The sequence below is a fragment of the Phalacrocorax aristotelis genome, chromosome 16 (assembly GCF_949628215.1).
Source record: "Phalacrocorax aristotelis chromosome 16, bGulAri2.1, whole genome shotgun sequence".
NCBI classification, from domain to species: Eukaryota; Metazoa; Chordata; class Aves; order Suliformes; family Phalacrocoracidae; genus Phalacrocorax; species Phalacrocorax aristotelis.
The window spans coordinates 6,744,221-6,760,018 of record NC_134291.1 but is presented as its reverse complement, the minus strand read 5'-3'; the positions used below and the strand labels follow the sequence as shown (position 1 = coordinate 6,760,018).

The window sequence follows — 15,798 nt, the reverse complement described above, 5'->3', positions numbered from 1 at the left end:
ACATGGGTGAGTGCCAGGACAAGCTGTGCGCAGGTTGGAGCCTGCTGTGGGAAGGCTCCCCGTGCAGCCACCCGCCTTGCCCACCCGACATGCTCCCCTGGCTGGCGCTGCTGGGGAACAGGCTCGCACAGCCTGCCACCTGCCCGGGAACCCATCGCCTGCCTGCCATGCAGCCGTCCCAGCTTCCCCTGGGGAATCCCACTTGGACCGTGGCTGCTGCATGGAAACGCCCTGCCCTGGCACAGCTTCGGCACAGGGACCCCTTCAGCCAGGGTGCCACGGCATGCACCGGGCACCCACACCTGTGGGAGAGGGTGCACAAACCTGGGCCCGTCCTCTCCGCCGCTCTCCTCTCCCCGCCGCCCCAGGAGGGCTCTGCTGCCGTCAGCTCTGCCTGTGCCACGAGCTTCACAGCCTGGCACAGTGCAGGAGGCGGCAGAGCCCAGGGCACGTGGGGCTCTGAGGATGCGCCGAGTCCCGTCTAGCCCTTGGCATGGCAGGAAGGGCTGTCCCTGTCTCTGCGGCCCAAGGCAAGGGAAAGGTGGGGACACTCAGCTCTGCCCCAGGAGCTGGCAGGGAATCGGAGAAATCTGGAGGAAAGGGAAAGCCCAGGCTGCAGGGCTGCTTCTCCTCCACTGCACAACGAGCATTTCTCTTTGCTCTGATTACTCCTTGCTTGATCTATCTCAAACTGGAAAATAAACTGTTGCTACCTGACTCCTCCAACAGACACATTGCTTCAACTAAAATAAAGAAATAAAAATAAATCACAGAATTCAGCCCAGCTTTACAGGTCACAACCCCCATTTCTGGCACATAAATATCTCCCTATCACATCTGGGGCAGTGAGCAGGTACGGCTCCAGCGCTGCCCCATCTGCACGGTGAGGCCTGAGGGTGCAGCTCCTCCCCTCTGCCCTGCTTTGGCTCACCAGCCCTGATAAGCGAGCAGCGCTCTGCCCTTGGGAGAACCACAGGCCAGTGCTGAGCAGCAGTTGGGAGGTACGTCAAGGCCAATTCAGTCCCCAGGGACTGATTGCTGCTGACAGCTCACCCTGCCCGTCCGCTGCACAGAGCAGCCTGGAGAGCCGGCAGCGCAGGCAGCAGCGGGGCTGGGCACGGGCAGCCCAGACCTGCCTGGAGGGACCGGGATGGCGGGAGGGGCTTTTGGAAAGAGCAGGTTGTGGCAGCAGCATGGTGAAAGCTGAAGTGGGAGAGAGACAGCTATGCTCAGCAGGGAGCACAGATCTTTCACCGTGAGCCCAGCCAGTCTGGTTGCATCTGTGCCATGGGTAAACTGAGGCAGCACAGGTGAGTGAGAGCTCCAGCTAGTGCCACTGGCACTCAGCCCATCTCTGCTATGCCCATACCAGGCTTTGTGCCCTGTGCAGCTCCCAGCCCATCCTGAGGAGATTCCCCAGGGAGCACAGGGCAAACCTGCTGCTGTGGTGGGATGTTTGATCCACCACTTCCTTGGGTGCTGCATCTGTCAGCTGTGGAAACCACGAGTAAAAGGGCTCGCTTTGGCTTTGCCACCGCTGCCACAGGGCTCCAGGCGCTCCAGCCACATCTGCAGGGGTGGCTTCACCTCCCAAAACAGCACCAGCTCCAAACCTGCCACAGACGTTGCTGCACCCTCTGGCTTCATCTCTTTGGGGCCAGGGATGAGCCAGGCCATGGTGTGCAAGCGGGTCCTGGGCTCTGCTCTGCCTCAGCTGCCGGAGCTGCAGCACACCACCATGCCGGGGTGCACGCCCAGACCCCATGCAGGTGCCTCCCAGGGCCCGCGTCCTGCTGTCCTCGCAATGGGGGACACGTCCAGGGGCTGCATTGGTGCTTGCTGGGTTGTTGCTGCTCCCAAGGGCTTGGCATGTGCCCTGCGCGGGAGGGGAGCATCCCCTGCATGGAGAGCGTCCTTTGCACAGGGAGCATCCCTTGCACGAGAAACATCCCTCACATGAGGAGCTCGTCTGTGTCGCTCAACTCCCCAGACCTGCTCTGCCCCATGTCTCTGGCAGCTCAGTGTCCCAGCCCTGGTGGGAGGAAGGTCTCTCTTGCACAAGCCGGGACACCTGGGGCTGGAGCCGGGCTGCAAACGAGGCGAAGGGTTTGTCTGGTCAAACACAAACCCCTGCCCTCTGCCCCCATGAAAATGTCTCCACCTGAGTGGGGCATCAGGGCTCCCTTCACTGCCCAGGGAGTGATGGGCACCCCTGGGTGCTGTGCTCCCTTCAGTGCCAGCTCTGAAGTAGGTCAGATGAGTCACCTGCCAGAAATGCCCTCTGCTCCCTGCCAGCTCCAGCTCCAGGGCCATAGCGATGTGCTGAGGCAGGGACGGCGCTTCTGCCGGTGGCTGGGACTCAGGAGCAATGCCACCGCAGTGTCCGCAGCCCAGGGGACGGGTGAAGCGGGGGAGCTGGCACTGGGTCACACACCCCCAGCTCCAAGCAGTCCCCAAATGCAGCACCTGAAAAATGCTCACTCTGGCAGCCCCAGGCTCTTGCCCATGCCGGGGTGAGGGTCCAAGTATGTGCCTGCAGGGGGCTCTAAGCCAGGTCCTGTGGTGGGGGGCTGTGCAGACCCCACAGCCCCCAGTCCTAGTCAGCATCCTGTGAGGGAACAGCCCCCAGCCAAGGAAGTGGGTGCCGGTGTTTTGCTGGTGCTGTCGGCAGGCTGAGCCTTCCCCAGCCCTTGGCTCCAGACCCATGCTGTTTGCTGCCAGTGGGTTGATGGGTGATGAAACAAGCACGTCACCCAAATTTTTCTGCCAGGCCTGAAGGGCAGAGCAGGCAGGAAGGGCAGCTGCAAGCCACCCCAGGAGAAATCCCTGGTGGTGGTAATGCCAAAAGCGCCCAGTGGCAGTGGGGTCACCTCCCTCCTCCCCTATCCCATCACTGGGTCCCCTTTCCCTCCAACCACAGACGCCACTGCTCTGGGATGGGAACACAGGGATACAGCCATCACAGCTCCCTGTACTGTTCTGGGCCCTATCCTGGCACCATAGCCTCTGGCACCCTCAGCCCATCTCCTTCCCCAGTGCCATAGGGCAGACACAAACCCAGCTGCGGCAGCGGGACAGACGGACGCATCCTGCCAGCCCCTTCTCTGCCGCAACAGGGTGACAGAGAGGCAAGACAGGCTGATCCTCAGGCTGTTTATTGGCATCTCCCTCAGCTCAGCCCCGGTGCCGTGGCCCCACTGGGCTGGTGCCTGGCTCACCGGTAGGCACTGCGGGGGTTTTGCTATGCAGAGACCACCAAAACGGCCTCAGAGTCCCCCCAGGCATTGCTGCTCCCGTGCGCCCCTCGTGCTCCCAGATCTCTGCACAAAACCCCATTTAAAAAAAAAACCAAACCAAAACCCACCAGAAATGCACACAGGTAGCTACAGTCACCGTATCACCTGGGCTGAGCCCTTGCCAGAGCCCCTCTGTGGCCCCAGGGTGCAAAATCAGGGGGGTCACTGCATGCACCCCAGCAGGGTGCTCCTGGGGTTTAAGTCCTGGATTCTCCTGGGTGGGGGGGCAAATGGGGGGAGGAACTGATTGCCCCCTGGGGTCCTGGCACAGTAGCTACCCCCTTCCCCAGGGTTTGGTGGGGTCCAGGTTTGGGATTTCATGTCCAGAAGGTTTAAATCAGCAGAGCCCCTCTTCCCTCACAGTCAGCAGTCTCTCTGTCACCACTTGTCCCCATGTCCCAGGAGATCCACAAGCAGAGGCTGGTGGAGGGGCCAGGGTTTGGCATGGCAAAAGCCCCTGCACCCAGCCCAACAGCACCCATGGGACCCCGGCGAGGCTGGCAGCAGCCTGGGGAGAGCCACAGCAGGTGCCAAGAGCAAAGTCCGGTGCGATCCTGCTGGCACTCTGAGCCCTCCTGCCCCACCTCAGCCAAGGAGTCAGTAATGCAGAAAGCTTTGGCCAAAAAGAGGAGCTAGGTTTTGCTCCTCAGTCCCAGGGAAGGCGCTTGGAGTTCTGCTCCGGCGCTGCCGAGAAAGTGAAACATCCATCGCGGTGCTGAGCCTGAGGCCGCTGCCCTCTACGGCACTGCTGCCATCCCTGGGGCCCTTCGGCCTCTCCGCTTCTTCTTCCTCTTCTTCCCCTTGCTGCTTTTTTTTTTTCTCCTTAATTTCTTGGGGCTTTTCTTTTTTTTCTTTTTTTTATAATTTTTTTCCTGTTTGTTTTTGCTTCTGTTTAAATATCAAACGAAAGAAGAAAATCCAGCAATAGGGGCTCTGGAGCCAGGGGCCAGGCTGCTGGGTGGGCGGTAGAGGGTACCAGGCTGGCTGGGGGGGTTGCCGGTGGTCTGGGGGGTGGGAGTCCTGCTGGCTTTGGGGCGGAAGAGGCTGCCCTGCTGCGTGGAGGTGCTGTTGGAGAGGGGCGCGTGGTCGGGCTCCCCCGAGTCGCTCTCGGTGTAGCTATACGCCTGCGCCCGTGAGATGCCTTTCTGCTGCCGCCGCCAGGAGTTGTAGTAGGTGGGGTCGCTGATGTAGTGGTTGACAAAGGAGTGGGCTTTCTGGTGGCCGGGGTCCACCTCGTACTCGCTGTCGCTGCCCTAAAGAACAGGATGGGGGGGTAAGCATGGGGTGGGGAGCACCACCCCCCAAGCCCCAAAAGTAGGGTGAGCTTTCCCAGTGGTGTTCTGGGGATGCTGGCAAGCACCTCCCAAAAGACTTCAGAGTCTGGGATGGCTGCCACACTGCTGGGGTGGTTCTGCCTCTTGCTAGAGCAAAATAAAACCTCATACAAAAAGGTTGCAGGGTCCTGGGGCCCTGCTGGGGGCACCCCCGAGGCTGTGATGCCCCCAGGCTGGTGGGGAGGGTGTTTTTGGGAGGCGAGGGCTGGCGGCCCTGCCTCCCCACTGGTGGTAATTGAATTCAGCTTCCCCTCACCGTGCACAAAGGGCCCATTGAGGGCGGTGGGGAAGCTGCTCTGCGCCAGCACCAGCTCCCGCCGCTCTTCACAGCTCCTCAAAAGCCACTTGAGCCCCGCTCAGGCAAGAGGGAGCGGACGGCATCCACCGTGTGAAGGCAAAAGAAACAGCCGGTCCAGGCAGCGGTAGGGGGGGCCCCCTGGGGCTGGTCCTGCTCCTGCTTGGTGACGGCCATGGGGACCCCCAGGACCTTCCCCCAGGCTTCAGCCTGGTCTTTCCAGATGCTGCCCAGCATCCATCCTGGGGGATTGCTCCTGTAGCCTCCCCAGGGGCTGCCTGCCCAGGGAGCTGCCTGTGGCCACGATCCTGCCCGGCCACAGCTGCCCGTTTCTTCGGGAGGAGACAAAGGTGCCATTTTGCAGGGCTGGCAGAGCCACGGCCGTTGCCACCAGTGACCGGGCAGCAGGACAGTACCCGACCCCACTGCCTTCCTATGCCCTGTCCCCGGCAGCCCTGGGGGTCCCCGGCGGTGCCACATCCCCAGCCCATGGGTTGGGGGCTGTGCCAGCTTCGTGCTGGCTCCGTGCTGCAAAGCCACAGGGGGTGCCGTTGCCTAAAACGGCAGGATGGGGCAGGGGAGCGGGACCAGCACTGCTTTTCCCAAAGGTGCACCAGGACCTGCATCTTGGTGGGTAGGGACTGGGGCTGATGCCCAGGGAGGGCTCCCAGCACCACCCATCCTGCCCTTGCATCCCCCTGCCCTGGGTCCCCATCCCTGCGGGCAGCCCTGGGCGGTCACCTGAGAGTCGGAGACCTCGGAGGGCTTCTCTGTCAGGCTGCTGCTCTCGGCAGGGATCAGGTCGTTATACTTGGTCACATCCTCGTCCGAGTAGTGGAGACTGCCAGGGCTGGGCCGCGGTGGGGACCTCGGGGAGAGGCAGGTGCTCAGCACGGGTCCCCCCTCAGGGCAGTGCCACACAGGGATGATCCCAGCCATCGCCCAGGGCAGGCTCAGGGACCATCCCTAAGCCATGCTGAGCCCCTCCCAAGGACCCTGCCCATGGTCCATGGGCTCTCAGGGATTCCCAGCTTTTCAGGCTGTTCAGCATCCTGGCATGTCAGGGCTGGTGGGGGGGAGGCAGAGGCTGCAGCTCATAGCAGGGGGGACATCGGGCAGAACAGGGTCACCCCCCTGAGGTGCCAGCTCTCCCCAGCTCTGTGCCCATTCCACAGCAAGTGCACGATGGAGGGGTGGGCACAATATCTGAAAAACTCCCCCCTGCCTTGGGTGGCAGCTGCGGTGGGGCATCCCTACCGGGTGTAGATGCCATTCTTCCGGCAGAAAGAGTTCTTGACAGAGAGGCGCCGGTTGTTGAGCTCCAGAGCAGGGAAGCTGCCCTCATCCAGACTCACCATCTCGCCGTGGCTCAGGGCAGTTGCCTTGGAGCCATTCCCTGCAGGGTGAGATGCTCAGCCTCCTCCAGACCCTCCCCAGGCAGCACAGCGGCGGCGGGGGGGCCTGGACCCCACATGGGAGGTCTGGGGAATGGCTCGGGGAGGGTTGTGTCGGCTCCAGCGCTGGAGAGACCGAAGTCTGGGGATGCCCCATGAGGTGCCAGTCCCAGCGCTGCAGCCACGCATCAGCCCCACGCCCAGCACCGCTGGCCATGCCGAGCCTGCCCGCCTTGGCTCGCACCCTGACCTGCCCCGTCGCCTCTGGCTTTTGGCTCAGCAACTCTGTTTGCTTAACGCGGAGGTCTGGATTTTCCCCACAATTTGAGCCCTTGATACAGCTAAGAAAACAGAGCTGTGTTTGACTAATCCCGATGACCTCTGCTGAGCCCCCAGGCTGCCCTGCCTCTGCAGCTGACAGCAGGACAAGTCGCTTATTTAATCTTTAGCTCCTGGCGCTCTCTGGAAAGCCCACAGCACCTTTACCAGATGCCCCAGATTTCTGGGGTCTGGGAGAGCGGGTCCAGTCCAGAGCCACTGGGTCTCTGGAGGAGCCATGCCCTGAGGCAGGCAGGGTGGCAGGCTCCCACCACCCTGCTCAGACCCCAAAGGCAGGCAGGGAGGCCCCAGAGAAGCTCCTATGGGGTCAAGGCTCTGCACCCCCCTGCTGGCACCCCAGAGGGTCCCATCACCACCCACCACACCCCTGACACTCACCTGAGTCTGACTTCTTAGCATACTTCTTGCTCTGCCCGCGGATGATGAGCACAAAGACGAGCAGGAGGATGAAGATGAGCCCTACCAGGGCGATGACCACCAGGAACCACCACTCCTCGTAGAATGGGTTGGCTTTCTGGGCTGGGGCACAGCAGGGAAGATCAGGAGGGGGGATGGGTATGATGGGGCAAACCAGTATGCATGGGGAGACCCTGTTTCAGGGCATGAGATCACCTTGGGGAACTTTGTGAGACCTGGATCCACGTGAGGGAGTGGGTTAAAGGGGGCTAACAGGAGGTTTTGCAAGGGGAGTGCTGGCAGACGCTGCTGGCAGGGGGATTTGGGGCTCTGTGGGAGCCAGGAAGGGTCAAGGATATGGGTTTCAGCATTGGCCATGGGAACAAAGCAATGTTGGGACTTCCTCCAGCACAGGGGTGACAACATCCCCCCAGGGACACCTGCATGCTGCCCCTGCTGGCTACCTGACACAGAGGGGGAGGGCGTGCTGGGGGTCCCATAGCCATAGTCGTTCACAGCGATGACACGGAAGTCATAGCTGACCCCCTGCTTGAGGATGTCCATGCTGAAGGTGTAGGAGGTCACCTCCTTGGGGATGTCTTTGATGAGGATGTCCCAGAGACCCTCGTCTGGAAAAGAGAAGGGGCGTGGGAGGTGGGGACCAGCTCTGGGGGGGTCTCCAGGGTGAGAGGCTGATCTCCCTCCATCCAGGAGCATGTACCCTCCGCTGTCTGCCCGGTCCTCCCAGCCCCGGCAGGCCCTGACCTTGCTCCCTGCAGCATCATTAAAAAGCTGTAGTGATGCACACACCTAATCAATCATCTGCCCCAGCCAAGGACAAGGCAGCTCCCGGGGATGTGCTACTACCACAGCCGCCGAGCACCCCAGCAGCCCCATGGGCTCACAGGAGTGAGAGGTTTCCCTCCTGGATGCTGGCCCACCATGTCGGGAGTGGTACCGACCCCCACTAGTGATTGATTGGGTTGTCTAAGCTGTGCTCTATGTGGCAGGGAGAAATCATTAACTCGGGGCTGCAGGAGAGAGCGTGGCCATGCCTCCTGGTTCCCTGCTGTGGAGATGGCGAGTCCTGGCTGCCAGCCCTGCCTGCACAGGAGCAGGGCTCTCCCATTTTGGGATAGCCTTGGTACACCTCAAACCCCCTTTCCTGGCTGGGGGAACGTCAGGACCTCCACACCCATGAACGCAGCAGCATCGATGGGTGCTGCTCCGTGGCTCACCAGCCCCTTTCCATCAGCCCTAGTCAGCACCCTCTCGGCAGCGTGGTCCTCATGGACCAGCACGTGGCCGACACCCCAGACACCCACGTCCTAACCCCCAACCCAGCCGATCAGGTGGCCCGGGAGCGGTCAGCACTCTCTGCCTCAGTTTCCCTTTCTCCTGAACCCAAGGTACCACCAGGAACAAGGTAGGGATGGAAAGCAGAGAGGAACTGCAGTACCTGAAGGGCGGGCTTCAATGACGTATCTGGTGATGGGCCCTTGGCCGGGGTCCCCACTTGACCAGTGGATGGTGATAGCCGAGCCATAGCGGGAGATGAAGGGCTCGCCGGGAGGCCCAGGGGCACCTGGAAACCCAGAGCAGAGCTGGCGGCACAGGGGTACAAACTGGCATGTGGCCATGCCAGCCCTGGTGGTACCGGGGGAACCGTCCCTGCCACATCTCCTCCCTCACCCCTGCACGGCATCCCCATTGTCCCCCCCTACCTTCTCCAGGCCCCGTAGTGATGTTTGCCTCAACGTCCGGCCCATAGGCAAAGGTTTTGGCCCGGATCCGGAACCGGTACGTCACACCCTCGGCCAGGTCCTTCACCTTCATCCACAGCGGGCTGTTCCCCTTCACGTCCACTGTCACAATCTTACTGACACCTGTGGGGACAGAGGCTGAGCCAGGTCTTCCCTGGAGACCTCCCAGCTCCCCCCCGTGCCCCCAGCCTCCCCCCAGTGCCCTTGCCGTGCCCTCACCATCCACGGGCATGCAGGGCTCATAGACCAGCCTGTAGCCATCGAGGATGCCATTGGGCTGTGGTGGTGGCTCCCAGGACACGTTCACCGATGTGGTGGTCAGCTCACTGAACCGGATGGAGCCAGGGGCGCTGGGGGCTGCGAGGGAGCAGGGTGATCAGGACCAGCTCAGTGCTCCCAGGGGACACCCCCAGCACCAAGCCAGCCCCTCTCCTTGCCTCCACCCTAACATGGTGGGGGCAGTCATCATCACCATCTCACACCATCTTGGTGCCACCCCCCTGTGCCACTACCCCCACTGCAGCAAAGACCCTGTCAGGCCACCGCGCATGGCTAGGGGAATGAGTCTCCTTCTCCTTGTCTCTTCTCCTGAGACCTTCATTATTCTCAAGTCTCAGCCAAGACATGCATTTCCCTGTGCCCCCAACCTACAAACATTCTGGGGTGAGGTCGGGATTGCAGGAGCAGGAGCCGGGGTGCAGCAGGGATTAAGGGGCATCAGTGGGACATCACCAGAGCTGGACCCATGGAGACACCTCCCCACAGAGCCCAGGGGCAGGAGGGCGCTGGTACAACCCAAAGGGCTGCAGGGAGCTGTGCCACGGGCCCCACCTGCCTGCTGTGTCCGTCCCTGCACGGGGGTGCTGCGGGGTCCATCTCCTGCAGCATTGAAGGCAGCAACACTGACCCAGTACGAGGTGTACCCCGTCAGGTTCTTCAGCTTCACGCCGTTCTCGGGCAGGAAGAGTGTCTTCACCCGCGCACTCTCGTTCTGGCGCTGTGCCTCCCAGAAATGGATCTGCAGGAGGAGGAGGAGGCGCAGGTGATGCATGGATCCGGCCTGTCTCACCCCCTTTGCTGTGCCCAAACACCCCACGCAGCCCTGCCTGGGCTCCTAAGCCCCTGTCTCAGAGTGGCTGGGGGCTGAGGGCATGCCAGAGGGAAGGGAATGGCCTCTTCTCCAGAACAGCTCCAGGCTGTGCTGGGCATCAGACATGACCCCCGCTTGCAGCGACCGGCACCGCTGTGCTGCGGATCAAACGTGCCGAGATGACCTTTGAGCTGTGTCTAAACCTCACAAGACAGGGATGAGCAAAAGGAACCACAATGGATGTGGCCAAGGAGGTGCCTGGAGCACGGGGCTGGGCATCCCGGCCGCATCCCAGGGCCGACGGCGCCACCTGCCGCCCCGCGGCCGCTCGGCACCGGGATGGGACACCCGGCACCTCCCCGGGGCACCCGGCACCTCCCCAGAATCCCTTCCCCAACGGCACGCATACCATCTCCCAGGGCATGCAGCATCTCCCCAGATCCAACAGCACACACAGCATCTCCCAGGGGAGCTCAGTCCCCCACAATGACACCCAGCATCTCCCCAGGGCACCCTGTGCCCCCTCAGGAACCCAGCACCTTCCCAGGGCACCCAGTGTCCCTGAGCCCCAGCTCGGTGCCGGCTCCCAGGTGACGAGGTGCGGTACCTTGTAGCCCTGGATGTCCCCGTTCTGGCTCTCAGCAGGTGGCGGTTCCCAGGTGACATCCAGCTGGGTGGCCGTGGCCGCCTGCACTGCCACGTTCTGTGGCGCGCCGGTGGGCACTGTGCCGAAGGAGGGGACAGTGTCACAGACCAGCTGAGACCAGGGTGGGGGAAAGCCCCCCTCGATGCAGGGGGATGCACTGCCTTGTCTCGGCACATCAGAGGTGTGCAGGCGGGATGGAGGGCCGTGGGGCTGCTGCACTTGTAGGACCATAAGGCACCAGGGCAGTCGAGCCCCCTCCCCGCAGCTCCCCTCGCGAGGCAGGGCCCTGCCAGCGGACTCACCCGCTTCGCCCACGAAGACCTCCTGGGGAGGGCTGGGGGGGCCCTCACCCACGGCATTGTACACACTCATGCGGATCTCATAGCGCCGGTGCTTGCTCAGGTCTGCGGGGGGAACAGGAAGGCCAGGTGAGGGGGGCCCTCCCTGCAGCCAGTGGTGTGGGGGTCCCATTACCCCTGGGGGAGCCAGAAGAGCCCCCTTTGCTGGGGGGCTCCCCAAGGAGCAACAGGAGGGGATAGGCAGAGATGTCCCCTGGGCCAGGGCATGCAAGCCAGCCCACTGCATAGGCAGGCAGATGGGAGGGACATGCAGAGGGGGTGGCAGTAGGAGGAACATGCATGGGGAGGCAGGGAGGGGCAGGGGGAGCGGTGACTTACTGTCCAGCTCATACTGGGTGAGGGAGACCTCGCTGAGGTTGTGCACGGCGTAGACGGCTGGGCGGCACGGGGCAGGGAGAGCAGGCAGCCAGTTAGTCCTGCTCACGGCACAGGTGGGGTCCCACCTGTGAGCACCCACCCAGCACAGCTGCCCACCCCAGGGCAGGCCAGGGGTCCCCCACAAGGGCCCTGCCACCCCCAGGTGCCAACGGGGCTGTCCTCCAGCCCCTGAGCGGCACAGGCTGGGTCTGGGTACTGGGGTCTCCATGGGGCTCCGACTGCAGCTGAGAGCGGTGGATAGGGTGAGGTCCGGCCTTGGGCCCTGCCCTTGTCACTTGTGTCCCTGCTGCCCCCAGAGTGGATGTGAACCCATTCCCTTTGGGGTCTGAGGATGGCAGCACACCCAGACACACACAGCAGGACATCACACACACAACCGTGTTAGATGCAGATACGTGGACACCTGTACTAGAGGGACATGGGGGCTGAGCACAGCAGGACCGAACCAGCGACATCGCAGACAAGTGCGTTAGGGACCACAGACCTGGTGACACGAGGGGGCCGGTGACAGCTCCATGGGGCACAACCTGACCCTGACAGCTCCAGGCTGGTACCCAGGAGGGGCTGTGGAGCGCAGAATGCTGTCCTGCCCTGACTTCCACCCACCACCACTGGCCCACCCCTCCAGCCATGCACCCCCAGGCTCTGCAGGGCCACGAGCACTCACGGGTGAGCTCAGCCCACGTGGTGCCAGGGTTGCCGATGCCACGCAGGGTGAAGCCACGCAGGCTGTCGTACACCAGCTCGCGGTAGCGGAGGCGGAAACCCAGCAGGATCCCGTTGATCTTGTCCTCGGCTGGGGGCTGCATGGGGAGGGCAGTGAGGGGCTGCTCTGACCCAGGGCTCCCCAGCACCCCGAGATGGCTGTCCCCGGCACGCCTCAGTGCCACCTCCCAAGGTGAGGGAGTGGCTGGTCCCACAACAGCCCACAAGGCAGAGGGGACAGTACCTGCCAGCGGATCACCACTGATGTGGTAGTGTGTGGGGTGACGGAGAGGATGGTGGGGGCTTCCTCGGGCGCTGCAGGCAAGAAGTGGGCAGTGAGGCTCTGGAGATGCCCTGGGCACAGGGGGATGCCCAGGCAGAGGGGGGATGCCCTCTCCCTGCCCCAGGAGCCACAGCCTGCACTGACCCGCCTGCAGGGTGGTGAGCGACTCCGACTCCTCGCTGTACTCGCTGTCCCCAATGTCGTTCGTTGCCTTTACACGGAACTTGTAGGAGGTGAAGGGCTTCAGCCTGGATGGGAGCAGAGCAGGACAGGGACAGTGAGGCCAGGGGGTGACCCCGTGAGCCACCCTCCCTGCCCCCCACAGGGCACGTCAGCTGGTGCTCCCCAACTCTGGTGTAAGCACTTCTCATCAGATGGGGAAACTGAGGCATGGGGCAACTGCCCAAAGCAAAGCCCATCATCTCCCCGGCTCCCCATCACCCCACAGCACTGCTCAGGGCCAGCCCGTGCCTCACCTGTCCACAACAAAGGCGGTGGCATTGCGGCTGATGGAGGCAGAATGCAGCACCCACTCGCCATCGGGCAGCTCGCGGGTCTGCACCGTGTAGTAGCGGACAGGGGAGAGCCCGTCGCTGCCCGGCTCCCAGGACAGCAGCACGCTGCGGGCTCGCACCTCCTCCTGCTGCGCCAGTGGCTTCCCGGGGGGCTGCGGGCGGTCTGGAAAAGGCGAGGGGCTGGGAGCACTGCGGGCACACTGTGGGCACACACAGCCCCCCACCACAGGCTGGACCCCCTGTTACCTCTCTTCTCCGTGGTCACCACGAGGACTTCGGCCGCCTCACCCCAGCCCTTGCGGGTCTGTGCCGCGATGCAGAAGAGGTAGGTGGCCTCGGGCTGGAGGCCGGTGGCTGTGTATTGCCGGGCGCTGGGCTCCAGCACCTCCACGGTGGCCGCGTTGGCCATGGTGGTGTTGAGGCGGTGGGTGACCTGGTACGCTGCAGGGAAGGGAGCAGCATGGTGGAGCTGGCAGAGGGGACGCCATCCTGGGCCCCCTGTGCACAATTCCCTCCTCCATCCCTGCCCACGCATGGGGCCAGCAATGAGGGGTTTCTGTCTCCCTGCACAGGAGAGCTTGCACACAGCCAGGGACCCAGCACAGCCTGCTGAGCGGGGAATCCCCAGCCCTGGGGGCAATGGGCTCCGAGACACTGGGGGAATCTCAGGGAGCTGGTCTCTGCCTCCCTATGCTGATCCCTGCTCCCACGGGACCTCTGCAGAGCATCCTGGCATAGCACAACCGGGATGGCTCCCCACCTACCCAGGATGATGCCGTTGGGTGCCTTGGGTGGCTGCCAGACAAGCCGCACTGAGGTGGTCCTCACTTCGGGGAAGAGGATCCCCACAGGGGGCCCAGGCACTGAACAGGGGAGAGATGGGGTTCACCGGGGGGTGAACAAGTGTGTGCAAAGTACCAGGCCCTGTGCAAGCAGGGCTTGATGCCATGCACCAGGAATGAAAGCCCTGGGTGTCCCGGTTAAGGGGGGAGGGGGATCACCCAGGGAACAAGAATTGGTTGGGATGGGATGAGGAGGCCTTAGGCACCCAAAGGACTCCCCCAGCCCATTCGGGTCTTACTGCCCATCCAGGTGCTGTTACCCACCATCATCCAGCGTCCGCTCGAGGATGGGGGGCTGGCTGGGCACGCCATCTCCAATCCTGGTGAAGGCCAGCACGCGGATCTCATACAGCGTGTACTTGCCCAGCCCACTCAGCTGGGCACTGCGGGATACATTGCCCTCTGCCAGCCAGAACTGGGCACGCGCGTCTGAGTCCTTCTCCTTGTACATCACCTGCAACAGACCCCGTGTGACATGGCCAGGAAGGGCCACAGCCCCCGGGACCCGCCTGGACACCCCAACATAGAGCAGCGTGGCCAGGGCTGGCACAGATGGGCACCATCTTTTGGAGGTGGCACAATCGGGGACCTGGTAGTCTGCAGGGTGATTCCCCCCAGAGAAAGCCATGCTCCCCAGGTCTGCGAGCAAGGCTGGCAGGGCACAGGCAGGGCTGCAGGCAGAGCCACAGCGCCAGAGCTGGAGTGGGTGCTCACCTTGTAGCCCAGGATGAGGCCGTTGCAGTCTGCCTCAGGGATGTCACTCCATCGGACCAGCATGCTGCTGGAGGTGGTGGCCAGCGCCGACACATTGCTGGGGCCAGAGGAGGGCACTGGTGGAGGGATGGGAGTCGGGGTCAGGGCCAGATCTGGCAGGGGTGGGTGCCCAGTGCTGTGGGGAGTGGCAGCAGTACCTGACTCCCGGGTTCGTCCCACCACCGAGTGGCTCCAGGGCCCCGAGCCGATGGCATTGAAGGCTTGGACCTGCACCCGGTACTCTGTCCACTCCTCCAGGTCCTCGATGGTGTACTCCCGCTCCACACGGTCATGGACGACATGCACTGCCGGCTGCCCTCGCCCATCCAAACGCGCATACCAGATCTTGTAGCCCACCGAGTCAGGGTTCCCATTGTACTCCTGCTCCAGGAGGGGCTGGCCCCAGCCAGCAGAGACAGGTGCCATCACCCCCAGGCTCCTGCAGCCACCCCAGCTCCAACCCCCTTCGGCTCCCCACCCTCCCACCTGTCCCCGTGAGTCCCATGCCCCTGCGTACAGCCCCCCGCCCAGAGCCATGGTCCCTGCCTCACCATCCAGCGCAGCCACAGGCTGGTCTCACTGGCTGTCCGCAGGGTGACATTGGCGGGTGCCACGTCCGGGGGTGCCTGCAGGGTCTGGATCCTCCGGGAGGGCAGGCTGGGGGGGCTGGTGCCCACAATGTTCACCTGCCGCATGCGGAAACTGAGAGAGGAGAGGTGGGGGTCACGGCAGGGGTGAGAAGGCTCCAGTCCCCTGGGGAGGATGCCATGGCACCATCCCAGCCACTTGCCTGTAGTAGGTGTAGGGCTTCAGGTTGGGCACCTCCATGGAGCGGGCGTCGGGCTCGTTAGCCAGCTGGTGGATGAGCCCCCACTCTTCGGCCTCACTGCTCTGGCCCACCTGCAGGATGGGAGTGGGGTGAGCTGCCCCCCAGCACCCCCTCACCCCGCCCCAAGCCACCCCATACCTGTACCTCCACCTGCCAGCGGGAGATGGAGGTTTTGCCATCGTAGCCTGGGCGAAACTGGAGGGTGACGGAGCGGGGTCCGATGTTGGAGATGCCCAGGTTGGTGGGGGCACCGGGGAGCTCTGTGGGGAGAGGGCAGGGTGGGTGGCACCAGCCACTCACCCCCAGCACTGGCTGAAACCTGCTGGCATCCCTATGCCGCCGCGCTTACCTGGAGGCACCCCCGAGGAGATGGTGGAGGAGGAGACCTGGCCTTGGCCCTTGGAGGTCATGGCAGCCACCTCGATGGTGTAGGTGGTGAGGGCAGTGAGGCCGGTGACGCGGTACTCCAGGGTGACGTTGGGCAGGTAATGGGTCACCCGCGTGTTGGTGCGGTTGTACTCCTCCCAGGAGATCCGGTAGCCTGAAACATCAGCCACCCTTGTCACCCACCCCAAGGAGCT

The 15,798-nt window shown here is 63.3% G+C and overlaps 1 protein-coding gene across 2 annotated transcripts in view; it reads right to left on the bottom strand.

Annotated features, from left to right (window-relative positions):
- Positions 1–3,139: 3,139 nt before the first annotated feature.
- The window catches only part of SDK2 (sidekick cell adhesion molecule 2), a 51,048-nt gene continuing 38,389 nt past the window's right edge, over positions 3,140–15,798 (bottom strand). Inside the window, exons 21-45 of one of the 2 annotated variants that reach the window (XM_075111240.1) lie at positions 15,567–15,758; positions 15,356–15,477; positions 15,179–15,288; positions 14,940–15,090; positions 14,547–14,784; positions 14,350–14,465; positions 13,900–14,089; positions 13,558–13,656; positions 13,040–13,234; positions 12,755–12,956; positions 12,423–12,526; positions 12,240–12,310; positions 11,958–12,093; positions 11,231–11,287; positions 10,856–10,957; positions 10,515–10,630; positions 9,649–9,835; positions 9,037–9,174; positions 8,779–8,940; positions 8,514–8,639; positions 7,519–7,683; positions 7,037–7,177; positions 6,183–6,321; positions 5,667–5,793; positions 3,140–4,549 (exon numbers count right to left, since the gene is read on the bottom strand). In XM_075111240.1, coding sequence (XP_074967341.1) covers positions 4,196–4,549; positions 5,667–5,793; positions 6,183–6,321; positions 7,037–7,177; positions 7,519–7,683; positions 8,514–8,639; positions 8,779–8,940; positions 9,037–9,174; positions 9,649–9,835; positions 10,515–10,630; positions 10,856–10,957; positions 11,231–11,287; positions 11,958–12,093; positions 12,240–12,310; positions 12,423–12,526; positions 12,755–12,956; positions 13,040–13,234; positions 13,558–13,656; positions 13,900–14,089; positions 14,350–14,465; positions 14,547–14,784; positions 14,940–15,090; positions 15,179–15,288; positions 15,356–15,477; positions 15,567–15,758 — 3,740 coding nt within the window. In that variant the 3' untranslated portion in view covers positions 3,140–4,195. The remainder of the gene's footprint in view (positions 4,550–5,666; positions 5,794–6,182; positions 6,322–7,036; positions 7,178–7,518; positions 7,684–8,513; positions 8,640–8,778; positions 8,941–9,036; positions 9,175–9,648; positions 9,836–10,514; positions 10,631–10,855; positions 10,958–11,230; positions 11,288–11,957; positions 12,094–12,239; positions 12,311–12,422; positions 12,527–12,754; positions 12,957–13,039; positions 13,235–13,557; positions 13,657–13,899; positions 14,090–14,349; positions 14,466–14,546; positions 14,785–14,939; positions 15,091–15,178; positions 15,289–15,355; positions 15,478–15,566; positions 15,759–15,798) is intronic. The other variant, XM_075111241.1, reaches the window with a different exon arrangement.